At 40.8% G+C, this 18460-nt stretch overlaps 2 protein-coding genes and 1 long non-coding RNA gene across 5 annotated transcripts in view; 2 read left to right on the top strand and 1 right to left on the bottom strand.

The window, feature by feature from the left end:
• Nucleotides 1–2293: 2293 nt before the first annotated feature.
• Nucleotides 2294–5753, bottom strand: zic1 (zic family member 1 (odd-paired homolog, Drosophila)). The gene is made up of 4 exons (XM_076971051.1): nucleotides 5657–5753; nucleotides 4291–5541; nucleotides 3684–3847; nucleotides 2294–3418 (listed from the first exon to the last, which is right to left on the bottom strand). The coding sequence occupies exons 2-4, from the start codon at nucleotides 5255–5257 to the stop codon at nucleotides 3221–3223; spliced, it is 1329 nt and encodes a 442-aa protein (XP_076827166.1). The 5' UTR covers nucleotides 5258–5541; nucleotides 5657–5753; the 3' UTR covers nucleotides 2294–3220.
• Nucleotides 5754–9822: 4069 nt separating this feature from the next.
• zic4 (zic family member 4) lies at nucleotides 9823–15184 on the top strand. 2 transcript variants are annotated; one of them, XM_076971050.1, is made up of 3 exons: nucleotides 9823–11160; nucleotides 11269–11886; nucleotides 13979–15184. In XM_076971050.1, the coding sequence occupies exons 1-3, from the start codon at nucleotides 10740–10742 to the stop codon at nucleotides 14413–14415; spliced, it is 1476 nt and encodes a 491-aa protein (XP_076827165.1). In that variant the 5' UTR covers nucleotides 9823–10739; the 3' UTR covers nucleotides 14416–15184. The 2 variants fall into 2 exon arrangements, with proteins under 2 accessions (XP_076827165.1, XP_076827164.1); XM_076971049.1 differs by having other exon boundaries at nucleotides 9824–11886.
• Nucleotides 15185–15391: 207 nt separating this feature from the next.
• Nucleotides 15392–18460, top strand: part of LOC143473543 (uncharacterized) — a 36067-nt gene continuing 32998 nt past the window's right edge. For both annotated transcript variants that reach the window (XR_013120542.1, XR_013120541.1), the window contains exons 1-2: nucleotides 15392–15475; nucleotides 15582–15703. This is a non-coding gene — a long non-coding RNA (uncharacterized LOC143473543). The remainder of the gene's footprint in view (nucleotides 15476–15581; nucleotides 15704–18460) is intronic.

Below are 18460 nucleotides of genomic sequence, written 5' to 3'. Positions count from 1 at the left end.
CTAAACAAACACGTGCTGAATACTTTTTTCGTCTTGTTCTAACAGTGCAGACATGATACAACGACTTTTGAGTGGGTTTAGAAAAAGCATCTGCAATGCGGTTAAGCAGATTTATTGCCCGTGCAACAGGCATATTTTAATTTGAAACAGAGAATAATTCTTTCTTTCTTTCTTTCTTTCTTTCTTTCTTTCGTTCTTTCTTTCTTTCGACTACTCTAAAAGTCCATAAACCGGAGATATATCAAAATATTAAAATCATATCCACATCAGGCCACCATCTATCCATCGCTGGTAACAAAAACATTCGCTTGATTTCTTCAAGACATCAAACTAGTTCACACACATTTTAACGTTTAATATTTATTTGATAATACTGTGCGCATAATTTTAGGCTACATGTTTTGGCTATTTCATAAACCTATAGATGTTTAAGGCCAAGAAGTAACTGTATGTGTACATTCACAATGACGCCGAGCAGGTACACAGGGTCTGCTTTAAGAAGCCATCAAGCTCCGTGAGGTACGTTAAGTATAATCAAAGCATTTTAGCAACTGGAATGATGCTCAATAATGAGTCCCCCCCCTCCCAAAAAAAAAAGATTTCTGTCATTTCTAGCGAAACCAATAATGGACTTTGAGATGCAAACAGTCGCTTCGGAGCAAAATGAAAGCATAAAAAGCGCATTCCACTGTGTAGATCAATACGTAACACTTTCTATTGCTAGTCTAACGGTGCATGAATGAAAATGTAGCAGAACCTTAGAATAGATAGAGTGTTAAATAGAGTCGAACAATTCATTTTATTATCATCACTCACATATCTCAAAACCTAATAACCCATGAAAAGAGAATATGAATGTATTTCGAAAAATCACCTCAGACAGCACGCATGGCGTCCGTGTTCGTTATTAGTATTTCAAGTGCCTATCTTGCGCGTGGTCTTTCTTTTTCTTTATGAAGTCTCTCAATATATATATATTTTTTTCTTTGTACCACACACGCTTCCTTACTTTCGCATGCACGCGCACCAATGCGCAGCGGGCATGCACTTGTGCACACCCCCGGGGTTAAAAAAATGTAAACATTGCAAGCTATTGCATGTTTTCTAATACCTGTAGTCTAAAACCGAACAGTCTATAGAAAGATACATAGTTTAGATATACGCTTTAACGAAAAATCAAATTAGCCACCTACATACATTCGAAATGTAACGAATTAGAAATATCGAATTTTTTTCATTTTCATTAGTTCCATCACAGCCTTGAGGCAAAGACTCAGATTTGCACGAGCTAATGATGTCCCTCTAAGTGATATGCACAGAAAAGTTGACTGCTTAGCTTATAAAATCCCGAGCTTATGCTGTCTCACACCCACCCTTCGTCCCCCTCCCACTAACGCGGGTTCTATACTGTTTTGATACGCGTGCATTGTTTAGTCTTTAACTACAACACAATTCCCACGTTTAGACTAAGTTTAATATTCGGGCAATGTTCTAACATCCGGGAGGTCGACGCGTCTATTTCGACGGTCAACACAAAGATGCGGTGAAGCGGTGTGTGAACTTGACGCGCGCCGTGGCGACGTTAAATGCGCTCGTGATCTGCTGCTGTGATCTCTGTCTAATGGAGCGGTCAGCCAGGCTGCAGTCACGAACAAAGCCTAACGCTGACACGAGATTTTTAGCTTGGACTCCCCCACTTCGACAAACTATTGGATCGAGGATAATTAGACATAACAATTAAGTAACGTCAACAATTTAGAATAGGCCACGCTGATAAATAAATCCGTCACGACTTGTCGTTTTAATGTGAACATTACACGAGGGACTTGATCAAGTATGCTTGCACTAGACAGAACTGAAAATTTAATTACTTAAAAATAATTTGTCGTACTGAATTAAGTGTTGCAAAGTAAAAAGGTGACCGAGACGTGATCTAATGCAATTACTTTAACAGTCGTGAGCAGAAGACAGAATGGCTACATGGTGTGCTTGACTAAAATGTGTGAATGACGTCCATTGTCGTGGCGTGTAGTTCACGTCTACGTGTTAAGGGTTAAATTATTATTACAATGTTTTATCCGTATTTATGATCCGTATTTTGCCTAAGCGGTTTGTTCCGAGTCACGTCCACAAACGTAGCTAAAACACGCTTCTAAAATAAACGTAGGCCCACGTCTGAAATAATATGTTCTGTAAAGCTCAAGATGCTCTAAGTTGAAAATAGTAAATTTATTTATTGTCCATTTCAGTCAGGCGTTTAGACAACAGCTTGAGAAACAAAATATTGAAGGCATTTTGTTGTACGTTTAATTCTTTAATATTGTACGAAATGTAACCAAACATTATTTTGAAAACTAAATTTTACATAACCCTACCAACGCATTTCTCCATAAATACCGTTTAGGCCTATCTCTAACATGAGTTACCGGTCCTTTACATGCGGATAAATATGGAAAACTGGACTATATACAATTAATAATTTCCTGCAATTGGCATTGTAATAGACAGATAGTTTTATATTTTATCACTTACATAAACAAGATCGACACGGAGTTTCAGGCTTTCACTACACAATTTATCGACATGACATTAAATAACAACAACTGTGCTACTCAGACTGGACTTGAGACGAAATGTTCCACTGGATACAAAAGCACAATAATACTACTTGTCGGTTAGGTAAACGTGTAGACGGTATAATACTGAGTAATTCACATTTGGTACACATTAACTATAACATTCTTTTCAGTCAAGACTAATCATCGCAATATTCGTAAAGCCATCTCATTTTCCATATATCTAGGGACCACATTTTCACAAATTCCCTTAAACTGTATTATGACTATTTACAAAATAAAATATTACATTTTAAACTAGGTAAATCTTTATGTACAAAAACAGGCTTTAACCTGCTGGTAGCATGCAATTGATCTCCGTGTGCAGGCTCTTAAAAAAATAAAAAATAAAAATAAAAAAGAAATAAAAAATCCAAAACAAAGTAATAAAATATATATGTGTGTATATTGGGGGGAAAGACTGTTAAGTTGGTTGTCGGCCTTACACAACGTCCATGCAGTTATCTCTCTGCTATACAACCATTTAGGCTACCAAAAATGTCAGGTTCCTCATTTCTCTCTCTCTCTTTAGGTCCTTTCGAACGGGCAGACTTTTGAGTCTCTGTTTTCCAAGCAGTCTTAATTCTGCAGTCTTTTGAAAATATTTACACGTACCATTCATTAAAATTTGACGACAGGGCGCCGTGACTGCTGGCGTGGTGAACTGTCGACGAGGCTGGCGATATGGAACTGCTGCTCTGGTTCTCCGTGGACGGGGAGACGATGGTGGGGGGCGTGGAGGACTCGTAGCCCGAGCTGGCTGCTGGTGACGGTTGGGAGCCTTGAGAGGATGACTCGTGGACCTGCGATTAAAAAGCAACAAAATAAGTCAAGTTCTTGCTAAACTTTATTTCTTATTCTCCTACCCCATATGCTGAATCTAATAACTTGCTAAACATTTTTTCCCGATTTTTTTCGATATTTACAAACACAAATATATATTCTTTAATATACAACATTAAGGATTATTTTGCTTGAAAGGCAAATGTTTTTCACATTAAAAATGCACAATTTAAGTAATTTTTTAAAGTAAAGATAATCATGGGGCGTCATTTTATTGTTACATACCTTCATGTGTTTCCGGAGGGAGCTTGGGTGTGTATATGATTTGTCGCACATTTTGCACAGATAGGGCTTATCTGACGTATGGACGTGCATGTGTTTCTTTCGGTCGCTGCTGTTAGCAAACCGCCTGTCACAGCCTTCAAACTCACACTTAAATGGTTTTTCACCTATAGCAAAAAGCGAAAAAAAGTATTTTAGCTAGATAATTGTTTTTAAACATGGCCAGGAGAAGCATGGAGATTTCACACTGCGCTTTATTCTATATTGATAAGTAATTAAGACAAGTGTTAAAATTAAGTAGAAAGAAAATGATTGTCATATTTCTCTGACTGTTTTACAATTAAATAAATAGCACAATTCCATGCCATATGAAGACAATTCACCGCATGCTGATAATACATGTGTTGAACTATAATTTGTGGTTAATTAATTGCTAGATAAAACAGAAAGCAATTAATGCAGTCAGTTTAAATTGTGCCTATTAAAATATGCTAGAAATGAACTACAAATCACCCACTAGCAATATCTAAGCGTTTTTGTTTTTCTTGACTGAATGTTCCTAATTAGTTTCCCACGTCAGGAAAAAAAAGAAATGGATCGTATATCTTACCAGTGTGTGTTCTTTTGTGGATTTTCAGGTTTTCCGATCGGGCAAATACTTTGCCACAGCCTGGAAAGGGACACGGAAACGGTTTCTCTCCGGTATGCACTCTAATATGATTTACAAGTTTATATTTGGCTTTAAATGGTTTTCCTTCCCGGGAACATTCTTCCCAAAAGCAGATATGATTCGACTGCTCTGGTCCCCCAACGTGTTCCACGGTGAGATGGGTCACAAGCTCGTGCATGGTGCTGAAAGTTTTGTTGCATGACTTTTTCGGGTTAGTTAGTTGCTCCGGTTCAATCCACTTGCAGATGAGCTCTTGTTTGATCGGTTGTCTCATGTAACGGAAAAAGGCCCCTGCCCCGTGATGGGCAGCCATATTCATGTTCATGGGGCCATAGCCGTGTAACTGTGTCGAGGCGTAGTGCTCCGACCTGGGGCTTGTAACGTGGCCGTACTGATCGGCTCGACCGTACATGTCCCCGGAAAAGCCTAAGCGCATCTGACTGTTCACCACGTTCGAGGACGCGTGCGTCGCCGCTTGCTCGTGCAGTCCCGGGAAAAGCAGGTGTCCAGCAGCATCGGAGTGTCCATGTGGCCCCGCGAAACTTCCAGCTGCAGAGGCGAAAAGGCTGTGTTGCGCGCTCGTGGCGTCTCCGAAGCCTCGATTCCGAAAGAGAAAGTCCCGGGTCGAGTTGAACGCCGCGGTGGAGTAGGAACTGACATGAGTGGGGTGATGATGGTGTCCCAAGGCTGCGGCCGCGTAGCCGGGTGCTTGCGAGGAAAACGCCGTTTGCCCGGAGCCAAGATCGTGGGAACTGTGGTTGATTTTAAAAGCGCCCATACCGTCGGCAAACGGATTTATCCCCAACGCCACTTCTCTGTCTGTAACTTCGCCTGTTGAGTGATGTCTGGAGGAGCCGAAAGTAGTGACTCCAATCGCTGGATACTGTGGTCCTGCGTCCAAGAGCATCTTCAGTCTACAACGGAGGCGACTGAGAGAGCAAGAATCAGAAATCACACGCAGACACCCTAACAACTGTCTCTGCTAGGTATTTCTCTGACTTAAGTGCGCTACGCAAACTCCGGTCCCCTATTTCTATTTACTTTTTACTGGAGAAGAATTTCCCCACTCCAGCTCATCCGATGCACACGCAAATCATGTGCAATATTGTCTTTTGCGGTTTATCTCCCTGTGGCGCAACTTTCACCTCCTCAGTCAGGCGGTGAGCTCCAGACTGATAGTCGCAATCATTCCTGCAGATAAATGAATTGAAAAGACAACACAGTCCACCCCTGATGAATGAGGAAGGAGGGGGGCAGCACGTGACCCCATGCCTGGACCATCATTGGAGAGGGCGCTCTCACTTACCAAATAACAGTCCGAGGTTCCTCAGCGACAGTGCTATTGGTCGGTTTACATCATCAATCTACGGTATTGTAGTGAGGTTGCTGACTGTGATTTTGGTCTGAAATTCAGAAAACAGAGTTTAGTGAATGCATGGGCGAATAGCCTTTTGTCTGAAAGGCAGACTTTCGCGTTTGCCCTACTTCTCAGCAGGTCTAATGTGTGAGCAGTCGGTCTGCACGATGCTAAAAACGTACCTTCTCAAACAAGCACCTACAATTAGTAAACACTTTGAAATTTGTTATGGGGCGGGGGTGGGGGGTGGACAATACGATACTACAAATGTATGAACCGAACCAAAATCCTATGCTTACCACATCCTTCAAAACAGAACAAAAAAAAAAAAAAAAAAAAAAACAAACAAACAAAAAGCTAGCAAAGGCTTTAAAGGCTTTATGAAATAATTTCTAAACTAAAATATTTCCCCCCGCAAAGCAGATTTTAAAATAAAATACACATTTCCACCTATGAGTCTGACTCTAGTAGGCCTACGTGTTGAGTCGCGTGCGTGCACGCTGTGCTTCGTACTGCACGTTAAGTAACATTTCGCTTTGAAAATATATGCAGAATGTGTGGAGTAGTGAGGACACGAGCGCGTTCTCCTGCGGGTGCGCGGAAACACTCACATACGGCCAGTTCAGTTTTTACACGTTATGTGCTGCAGTTTATACACTGCAGCACTTATGTGTAAACGTTTTTCTTCGAATCCGTAAACTATTATGTAGAGATTCTTTTTCTTTCTTTCTTTCTTTCTTTCTTTCTTTCTTTCTTTCTTTCTTTCTTTCTTTCTTTCTTTCTTTTTATTTAAATTGCGTGTCTGCTCTCTATTGGAGCCAAATATAAATGCAGAATCTAATCACATAACCTATAGCCTATATGTCTAAAACTATTTACAATATTATTTCTAACCACTATTTTATACCTCACGACTCGGTTATTGTTTTTTTCATGTTTGCTTCTAAGTAGTCTGGCGCTTGTGTGTGTATGTGTGTTCTTGTGTGTGTGTGTGTGTGTGTGTGTGTGTGTGTGTGTGTGTGTGTGTGTGCGTGCGCGCGTATCTGCCTTTTCTGTAGCTATGTCTGTGAGCAAGGCCGTAATGTATCTCTGTTGCGTGCACAAAAGTTGTGGGTTGTCGAAGTTATCAAGTGGGATTTGCGGCGCTCTCTGCGGGAAACTCCGTCGGCTGGAGTTCAAAGCCGCGCCACAGACGTGCCATACGAGCCATTAAAATAAAATCCGGACTGCAGGCTTCTGGTTCATACATTTTCAAACTCATTCCAGAGAGAGGGAGAGTGAGCGAGGGGATGTGGGCCTGTGGTCTTGAAAATTTTATCTGAAGGAACTTATCTTTATAAAAGAAACCTGGAGGATATCTTCAACAGGTGGACACCGGTAAGGAAGGCAAGTGTGTGAAAGTAAAACTAACTGAGGGGCAAACCAAGGCTTCTAATTGTTGGCCATCAACATACGCAATAAACGGACACCAAATACGCATAGGAAATAGTATGTACTTTTAGATGACGTCTAGAGTTTTAACTAAAATAATGTTCATTCAAGCGAGAATACGCACAGGCTGATATGAGTGGCCTATAAAGCATGACTCTCAAGTTGTACAGAGAGCTCCTACTGCCAGGAAGGGGTTAAAACTGTTCAGCTGATCATTATTCTTATCAGTAATGGTTTAATGGTCAGTAATGGCTAAAGACGATTCACACTGTATGCACATTAAAAGTATTTGACTTTTTTACGTTTATGCATGCACTTTGTTACTTTGTGTTGTTTTTGTTTGTTTGTTTGTTTGTTTGTTTTGTTTTTTAGGCCTAGACTATAGGAGCTCCTCCGAGAGAAATGGCCTTGGCCAGCCTCTTCTATCCTCTCGCTATTTGGCCATGCCTTTCAGAAGTAGTTCTCCTTATTTGCGCTTTTCATTTTCCTTTGATTATGCCCTAACTCACACCATATTTTACTTGACACGGAAGGCAACAAAAAATAGCTTTGAAATGAATGTACGTTTAGCACTGTGTTCAGGCGCAGGCAGGCGCGCGCAGCTGCATCCCATACCGCGCTTGGAGCTGCGGCCGTTCGGGCAACGTCTTCACTGTCTGTCATAGTTCACACAATGTTTACTTATTTATGACATGGTTGGTCTGGCGTTGTCACCAAAGGCCTGATAGATCAATCCACGAGCATTCTCAGGAGAAATCCACTTACAGTTCTTAAAGTTTATATTAAACATAACTTAAGTAAAATGGCGCGCATGCAATTAAATGTTTGTGATAGAATGTTTATATCGTTTTTATTTTAAGAATAATTTTGCATGGCGTGAAGATGACAAACAAAAGGTTTCTCACACCACATTAACACACTATATTTGTAAAATGACATTAGATATACTTACCACGTGTTTTCTTTATGTTGTTTTACACTGCCACGATGCATTAAAAATGCTGAATGTTGCTTAATCGCGTTGTCTTATGTGTTCAGGAGAATCCACGCCATGGCACTGAATTAAGTACCATTACACTACATAAAGTACAGTAAATGCACGGCTCGACACTAAAGGTAATAAGGTCACTTTTGCAGCTATTCGCTATGGAGCCCATAGTTTCCGTCAGTTGACTTGTGTGCATCATTCGTGCCGGAACACGGGCTCACTTTTCGTTACCACTCACCTTAAGTCTCTGTATTAGTGTACCATTCTGTAAAACGTCATTAAGGGTTTTGCTGCATCAGAAGAACTCATCACGTCTGCAAGAGAGTGAACGAGAAAGTCATCGAGCGGCCACTATACACTAAAAAAAAATCTGTCCGTTGCTTAAGGAGATTGACCATCTGATATCTGACATGAATCTATTGGCAACTGTTTGACCCCCTTTGGGGTCAGTTCACACAACTGTTTGATTCTGGCTGATCTGATTAAGATACAACAATTAAGATACAATGAAGCTGTGCTGGTGAAGGTAAGAATATTACATTAGATGTGGCGTATACACCATATTAATGATTAATGTAATCGTCTACTGCGAAAGTAGAAATCTAAGTGTTGTTGAGACACTATATCATTTTCATTTCGTGTAGTCTACACATATATATTTATACAGCATAAATTAATATATCAGATACCAAACATAAGCATAAATTAATCAACACTCCCTGAAATGGTTCGGCTCACACAGGGATAAGTTTTGTCGCTTTACCGTGTGTTTTCAATAGTTTTGATAAAAGGAGTAGGAATGTTTTCTTTTGTGCCTATCCAAAAATACCACCACAAACTGAAAATCCCACTTTTTCGGTTTTCACACCTAACCTATGCAAGTTCAGGACAACTTATTAATAATATACCTTATCAATGGTAGAGTGTGTTCAATGATACGTATATCATAAACGCCAGGCCTACTGAAGTCTCACATAATGGCTCCCAGCTTTCATTTTCACAACACGATCACCGTCTGCATTCTATACTTCCCGCACGTGAACATTCTGTAGGTCCCGCACGTGAATGCGGACGATACAGGCCTCTGCGGAGAAACCCTTAGAACTCCAATACAACTATGGCACAATGGCTGTTAAAGGGCATCCGTAATTACAAATACCTTGAAGCTAATTTCAATATTGTATTCGTAAATTGGATTCCCCCCACTTTTTGATTTATAATTAAAATCAGCGTGTCAATAAAAACGAGACTATATTTTATTTATAATATCTGTAACTTTTTTTGGTCCAGTGCATTGTCCATACCATTCCGATTTATTATGCACAGAGATCTGCAGAGGACACCGGATGCAGTTTGCTAAAGACGTTGTTGCCTGTCGTAGAGATTCGTTTACAAATGTTTAAGCGCGTCATATGATCACAAGCCATGTATACTTACAACATTATAATAGCGTATGCAGATAGAACGCATTTTGGGGCGAATTCATTACAGTTGCATAGACGGTGGTGTATTTAATAAATAATAATTGATAAGGCATAACATGGTATGATATCTTAGAAAAGCGGCGTCTTTATTGTGTAGAGCTCAACACTTGGGCTACTATTCTAGCAAGCGTTCCCTGCTTTGCTAACCCTGCGCACTCAAGCTTGTGTGTCTTGATTAAGCGCCTCCTTCTGTGCGCCTGATCCGCTCATGGACAGACACCGACAAGGCGAGTGAGCAAAATTACCTCGGATCATAACAACAGGTCCTTTACATGGACTTTTTCCCTCGCGGCACAACTGGCGTCACGCACTGTTTTATACCTTTTCAGAGAAACTGCTGCACTGTCGAAGCGGAAGAAACGCTGCTAGGAATAGAGGGCTGGGCGCGTGGCACAAACGTAAAATCGTTTCTTTACGTTTTCGCATGTATTTCGCATTACCTTCGTAGCGTGCAGGCCGTAACATAGAAATATCCCTCGCGTAAAGAATGCATTAAGCGAAATGTGAAGCATTATTGTGCATGTCAGATGAGGGTTTAGTGTGCAATCGATTATGCTCACTCAACAGGAAAACACGAGAGGTTCCAAACATTTAACCGTTAGATGCAAGACACGCACCTCTCGGAAAATCAGAAACCCACTGTATTTGGCGACAGAAGTAGAATTCCTTTTAGTAATATGACAACGTTTGCTTTGCTTGTATAAAACTCTCGCATTGCAGTTAAAAGTACAATAACCTTTGCATAACAAAAAAAAACTTTTTTTTTCTCTCTCTGTGAACTGCTGCCTGAGGCTCGGCGCAGGCGCTCTGGCTGCTTACTGTCACTAAAACATTTTTCTTCACATTGGAAACTGTCACAAGTGACGTCAATCACCGAGCTCTGACCAATTAGAACGCAGAATGATTGTGTAGCTCCACGGGCTGCAGCGCCTACCATGAATCTCTATTCACTATATCAAAGCGTCCTGCTGCTGCCTCTCAACCGAATGGGATTCCATGTAGGCACAGAGATAGGAACTAAACTTTAGGAAGTTTTATTTTTTTTCTTTATTTTTCACAGCGATTAAAATATATTTGTCATCATCATTATTATTTTGCCTGCTGTCAAGTTATTCTAAAATTAGGAGTAATGAGCGCGGATGCGTTGGGAAGCCCCGTGATGGACCCTACGTTTTCCAAACGGAACACGGCGCTGAGATTAGTTGACTTGGCAGGGGCTCACCAGCATCACCATCATCACCACCATACCCCTCAGAGCGTGACAGGCTTCCCGGGGTTCAGCAGCCATCCACACTCAATGGCTCACGCGCACCCTGGGGAGATTACTGCGGAACCCCGCCTGGGGCCGAGTCCATTCGGGCCAGAACACATGGGGCACTCCGCGGCCCTCAAAATCAGCCCAGCCCATCATTATCCCCACCGCCATCACCACAATCATCATATTGCAGGCCACAGTGAAGTGGTCTCCAGTCAAACGGCAGCTTTTGGCCCGGTGCAGGCGGCGACGGTCCCATACTCTATGTCTCACACGGCCCAGGCGTTATCCGCAGGTAGGGATTTCCTCATTCGACGAGACCTGACAGCTCAAGCCATGCCCGTGCTGACCGACCAGACTTCTGGTACAACCTCTCACCACGGAATGTTTGTCTCAACAACAGGTAACTATCCGGGACACTATGGCCATCACCCCGACGCTGGGACCCATACCCTCTTCCCTGGACTTCACCACGAACAGCCCTCTAACGGAGCACCAGGTGGCCAAGCGTTGAACGGACAAATAAGGTTAGGAATACCTGGAGAAATGTACGTTCGGTCTGATCACTTGAGTCAAGTAGCAAGTTCCAGGGCAGACCCGTTTGCAGCTTCGCCTCTGCACGCCTACGGCGGTCTTAATCTGAACATGAGCCTCAGCGCGCACCACCACGGAGCCGGTGCCTTTTTCCGTTACATGAGGCAGCCGATCAAGCAAGAACTCATTTGCAAGTGGCTCGAGCCAGAGCACTCCGCGAAGAAACTTTGCTCGAAAACTTACAGCACCATGCATGAGCTCGTGACACATGTGACCGTGGAACACGTCGGAGGACCAGAGCAGGCGAATCATATCTGCTTTTGGGAAGAATGTCCGCGAGAAGGAAAACCCTTCAAAGCCAAATATAAACTTGTAAATCATATCAGAGTTCACACCGGGGAAAAACCGTTTCCGTGTCCCTTCCCCGGCTGTGGAAAAGTATTTGCCCGATCGGAAAACCTGAAAATCCACAAGAGGACACATACAGGTTTGTGATTTTATTCACTTTTCTGTTAACAAGTGCATAATTTATCTGAGTGTATCGTATCAACGCTGTAGTCTGATTCACCGAGTTGCTTAAATATGTACACTGTTCACTGTTCAGTAGATCGAGAAAATTATCTCGTGCAATAACTCAAATTTTCAGTAGCTAGTGCAAGACGCGAATAGAAGCGATATCAAATAAACGGAAGCTGCTCAAGATGCTATGACTAAGGAGCTATGACCATTCACCAAAGGAACTGGATTTGAGCTGGAATCAAACTATAAATTACTGAAGGGGAATAAGCCTTGTTGTTTATTTTCGTATAATATGCTATATTAATTTCCGTAGATTTATTATTGTTTAACCGAATTGTTGTGCTCAAAAACAGGTGGGAAAATCAAACTTTATTTTTCTGTCCGGACAATATTTTGTATTATTTTAGCATTTTTTTCGACAAATAAAACGTGTTAGAGTATTTTCTCAGATGTGTGTGTATCTTCTGAAAATGACGGAAACATATTTTACGTTCATAACACTCTGGAGTGTGGGGCCTACTCTGAAGACTGCCGCCAAGTTGCGCCTGTTGATAAAAACGGAACAGAAACTCTAAAAGTTTGTCTGTTTAGAATTGTGTTTTACTGCTGTCGTTTGCATATAATCGCGTTTATAGGCTTTGTGTTCCAGAGGATATATGCTTCTAGTCACTGACTGGAGATATGCTACATTCCAAATTCGTCGTTAATACCCTACTTATAAGCTATGAAAACAGAAATTGCTCAGCAATGTCCGTTTATTACTTATTTTCCCCTAAAACGTTTTATTCCTGTCTGATATTTTCCAGACAGGCTAAATATGCATGCTGCTGTCTGTTTTTTTATCTAGAAATATAGTTTGTGTAAGACGTTTTAACATATATAGGCTATTCCGATTTTTTTGAATAATATATTTTGTAGACAGCTGGCAATGAATGGGCGAAATCCATCCGTCACTACTGTCAAGTTAATTATATCAATATTGTTTAGTGAAAGTTTATGTTTATGGCATTGAGACGCATGGATATGCAACAAGTCGTTGAAGGCGCTGAGCTAAAGGCCTGAGTTTTATGGAGAGTCTTCCTGCTTAATCAATAGTCACGAATAACTTTCCATCATAATCACGTCTGATTGTTTACCGGTATTAAGTTGTGATCACCAAGGCTCATTCCAAGACGGCAACAGGTTTAATGGAGTCCGTTCTAGGCCTAAATGCATGCGTTTGGCACCTCTGCTTTAACAGCATTTCACAGCCATCATGTTCATACCTGCTCGTGCTTTTTCAAAACACACGCGGGAACCGTTGTCGTATAACAATACTTATGAGCCATTCTCTAAGGCCCCAGGCTAAGGTATCCTATTTATCTCCAGCGTGCGATCTCCCATGTCACGTGAGGACGTTTTCCTACGTGGTGGAATCTGAATCTTTGGTTATGGATACAGTTTCCCAAGGGCGTCTTTCCTCGTCTTTCGCTTGTATTACACTAATACCCTTGATTGGCTCCCTCGGCCCAACAGCTGAAGGTCAAATTGCTATTCAACAGGCAGGTTTAATTAGACAGCAGCAATTACATATCCTCATAAGCGGCTGACGCTAGCGCATGTGCGGCGACAATCAATGTCCTGTGATTTCAGTGTAATTAATTTAACACATAGGCGTCTGGACAAGCCTTTGCTGTCCTCAAAGGCCTGTAAGTTATTTATTACACCAGTGTCCCTATATTGCAGTAATGTGAAGTAGAATGTAAAGCATTGTTTTGAGAAGTGATATAATGTAGGTGACAGTAACCAGCTTGGGTGGGGGTGGGGGTGGTGGTGGGGGTGGGGGTGGGGATGGGGCTGGTGGGGTGAGGGGGTAGAAAATAAAGTGCTACATGATCTGTTAATAACACTCTCACATTTCGTTTGTTAACAGGTACAATACATCAAAAGATCTCGTATTGAGTCTCTTATATACAGTTTGCTTGTCAGGTTTATTTAAAATGTCTGAAGCTGGTGGTAATGATGGCACACCGATATGCTTTTCTTCGCATTGACATAATCAATCTGTTTTCTTGTTTTAGGCGAAAAGCCATTTAAATGCGAATTTGACGGATGTGACAGACGTTTTGCAAACAGCAGTGACCGGAAAAAACACTCCCACGTGCACACCAGCGATAAGCCGTACAACTGCAAAGTTCGAGGCTGCGACAAGTCTTACACGCACCCCAGCTCTTTGAGAAAACACATGAAGGTTCACTGCAAGTCCCCTCCGCCAAGTTCGGGTTACGAATCTTCGACCCCGTCTCTAGTTTCCCCTTCCTCGGACTTGGGTCGAGAATCAGCCCCGTCCGCGCTGTCCGAACCTCTCTCTGGCTCGCATCCCGCCAATTTAAGCGAGTGGTACGTATGTCACAGCTCGGGAGCCAGCGGCAGTCAGACCCCACCCAGTGGATCATCCACACCGGACCCTTCAGAGAGACCACCTTACAGGAATTCTGAAAGAGGGGACGCATTCTAACCACGACCTAGTACCTATCCGGGCTCTTGGCAAACTCCGCTTCTTACATTTGGACAGACGAGTGTCCCAGGCTGACTGAAAGACAGACATGCGGGCCTGTATTTAATAGCCTAGCGGTACAATGCACTGGCGCACTGACAGCTACAGTCACAGCCAAACCACAGACTGAGGTAGCCAACCTTTGTCCCACGTGGCTGAATATGAACTAATTTCACGAGTGTCCATTTTCCTAAATAGTGTACTAATCGTACGCATGTGGATGTATTATTTTGTAAATTCTGATTTTACTTCAATGACTTCTTAATTTATTTTTGAATCAGTATTGGATTTCTTTTTGTATTATTGAACCAAAGTGCTTCAATATAAAAATGTAAATTTGTAAATTACGTTTTAATGTGTAAGTGTTAACAGTAATTTTTGTAAGGTTCAGTATTTGAGCTATTTTTAAATGTTTGCTACTCTTGTTTCTAAAAAACAATTGTTATTATTTGAACAATTTGAATTTCATAAAGACGTAGACATATTCCTCTTGTGATTTCTGCAGATGAGACATTTTGATGGAAGCATTGTTATTGTATTTGATATGAGACTTCATTTAATATTAGCCATTGATCAATGTGAGCATTCTGTGATCTTTTTGTAAATCCCGTCAATAACTCATTTTTATGAAAATATGAATTATAAAAGGAGACCTTAAAATGTGTACCGCAATGCCTTGTAAGTTGTCAGTATTTTGAATAAACTGTGTAAAATTACATGCAAAAATAAGAACGAGTAGACTGTAGATGCCAAGTGATTTTAGGGCATTTACTTGTGCTAAAATTGAAAAAAAAAGAAAAAATTTTTTTAAGTAGGGGTAAATCTGTGGTCATGCTCTATTAATATTTAAAGTTTGGTCGTCAGCACTTGAATTCTTTTTCACGTCTCAGAATAAGAAAACACATCTCGCTGCCAGTCAGAGCGCAACGAATTAGTGCTCCAGACCAGTTTGTTCAGCAGTAAACGCAACAGTGTACATGTTGCTTTGTGTGTATTGAATCCCGATACTACTGGCTTACTGGTAAAATTATTTACAGATTTTTAATGTTTGCATATAACTAATTTTCTCTGCTTCTAGCTTTCATGACTTGCCTTTATATCCTTTTATATTTCTTATATACACATAGGTACCCCAGTTTTATACTCCGCTTACGTGGGTAGCACTTCATGAAAGGATCCGTATTCTCATCCAGACATCAAAGAACGGTTTATACAAAGAGCGATTTCTTCACGACTGTGAATCTTCATGGTGAGTTAGGATTTCTATAGCAATCGCCGAGTCAGACTCAGATAATATGGGGGGCCGGGGATGTGCACTGCAAGGACCGCTTTAACGAATGTAATATATGCTACGCATGGGGTAGGAAACCGTAATACCGTAATACGTTTTTATCCAGAAAAAATAGTTATTTTTGTTTTGTATAGGCATCGACAGAAAAGACGTTAGTGCAACCGTGATCATTTTCTTGCGCGTTTGGATCTTGATTTAACGGGTTTATAGGGCACTAAAAATCAATCTATTTTCTAGACTTTGCACTGACTGTAAAATATCTATCTATCTATCTATCTATCTATCTATCTATCTATCTATCTATCTATCTATCTATCTATCTATCTATCTATCTATCTATCTATCTATCTATCTATATGTGTTTAGTTTCCTTTTCGAAATCCCTACATCGAGAACAACTAGGTTTAATAGCCAGGGGTTAAAGTTTGTCGCCTGCGTCCTTCATTTTCACCCAAGCGTTAAGTATTTGAATGCCACGAGTCTGTGGGTGGATACGCATTGCTTGATGAGATACGTTTTAGTTTGTTTCTTTCGTAATTGTCTTGTTGTTTGCACTATCCAAATGCTCTGCTGAATAGAGAAAAAATAAACACAACGAGAAATAGCTAAACAGTTGAGTCCTCCATAGTACCAGCTCTCGTGCATGAATGGAGAAAGGGATAGTTTGGTCTCAATTGAAGCGAGGAGCCTTTGAAGTGTTGGTTATTATCAGAGGGATTCCTGCATGTAGTCTAAACGACGTTGATGACACGGAAAGACTTCTTTGTCACCAATTTGATCGCCCCATCTTTTCAAAAGTGTCTCAAGCTTTTAGTTCCACCCATCAAACCGAGAGGGAAACGAATTCGAGTAGAATCAAGTGTATGTCATCAAAAACATTGAAAACGGCGGTGCTGCTGCACAACACAGCGACGTAATAACACTGGAGAGACGTGGTTCCCTTTTCCCTCCCTCTCACAGTGCTTCCCCGCGCGCGTGCACGTGTCTATAACGTGACGGATGAAAAAGAACAAGAAATGCGATTTTCGTCCCGTTTCTATTCTTAGACGAACTTTTTTGTTGCTGTTGTTGTTCCCTTGTAGGTTATTTCGAGTAAGGACGAACTTTGACTCCTCGGCAGTTTTTGGAATGTAACTCCAACTCGCTAGAGATGTAGCCTACAGTTGACTACACTAGAAGAACAATCCTTTCGTTGCTATTTCTTCTTTCATGATGTTTGATAAATATAATTCCCTGGTGGTTTATGTTATCTTTATTATCTTTTAATAACAACGCGGATTATGGAAAAATAGTTGGTGGTTTTATAAGCAGTTAGTAAGACTTTATAATGAGATTAAGTTCACTGTGAAAATAAGTTTTTCCTGTTAACAAAATTCCACGCTTCGCCACTGTCCACCACGAGCCGTACTTCATCCGACTGGCTGCTTATTTTTCAGTTGATACATGAATGAAAAATAATTGAATTGTCGTAACAAGTAACCATTTATAACTCTTTCCTTTAGTGAAGAACGGGTTCTTGAGAGGAAATAAGAGTGTGTAGTTTCTCTCTTTGTTATAATGGTAAACTAGGACTCATGTGAGTGTGAAATATCATTTCTTTGTAATATAATGAAGGCGATAATCCTACTTCCGGAAACCATCCTGCATTATTTAACAAAGCCCTTTTAACAGGGGATTAGCGGTTCCCAAGGAAAAAAAAACACATCTCCTCTCACTATTCAGCATTCTATTTCATGTCATAATTACACGACACGGGGTGACTGGAATTCGCATGCAAAATGACGGGACAGGTGCAATCGCAGTAAATATATAAATTAGCAAATATAAATTAGACGAAATATGATTGGTAAACTGGAATACATGGACATTTCTGATCGCCTCTCTTGATGAAACGTTACAACGGGGGTCATTGGTTAATTATATTTAGCTCTTCTCGTAGATGCTGTAACTTTTATAAAGCTTTATAAAATGCTTATGAAGGTTGTTTTTTTTATAACGGTTTATAAAGGTTTATATAGGTTTATACAGGTTTATAAAGGTTGTTTATTTTATGATGGACACCCATTTGCAATCATTTATTCCCCAAATAACTTCAAAACAATAATTATTAGGTTTTCATAACTGTACACAATATGAATATTATCAGAAAAGGCAAAACTTTATAATCATTGTACGAACTAAAATACATTTTAAGATTGCTTGTATGCTTGCATTGGTGAAGATTGGCTGTATGCTTACATTGGTTAATCTTCCCAGGTCGTTTTGATAAGAGCTGGATTTGAAATCATTTTCTGCAGTGTAAACGAAACCATATTATTTAAAGAACTAACTGTCCTGACCTTAATTGTCCATGTCTCCTTATGGCCAGACATTTCGCTTGCACACATGCACACATTCTAGGATGCTTTGAAGTAGTCTATATATCTCGTCTTAATGCTATTACCACACATTTCTGAAATAGTTTCGTAACCACGTGGAAACGCTCGAAGCCCTGAATGTCGTGCTGTATTTCTAGCATTGCGCTCTCTTTGTCCTTAAAGCTTAAAATCTGTGAGTGAACCCACGTGCCCGACGGCAGTAAAAGGTCCGAATAATCGACTGTCGAATATCTGTGAAGCAGACACTCGTGAACTTTTTAGCTTTTGTAGCAGTCAAGTGATCGTTCCAGATGTGCAGTTTGTACCACATATCTCTGCACACTGATCGGCTCATGTA

Source organism: Brachyhypopomus gauderio, chromosome 13 (assembly GCF_052324685.1).
Source record: "Brachyhypopomus gauderio isolate BG-103 chromosome 13, BGAUD_0.2, whole genome shotgun sequence".
Lineage (NCBI taxonomy): Eukaryota > Metazoa > Chordata > Actinopteri > Gymnotiformes > Hypopomidae > Brachyhypopomus > Brachyhypopomus gauderio.
The sequence above is the reverse complement of the archived record's forward strand: the minus strand, read 5'-3'. Positions and strand labels throughout refer to the sequence as shown.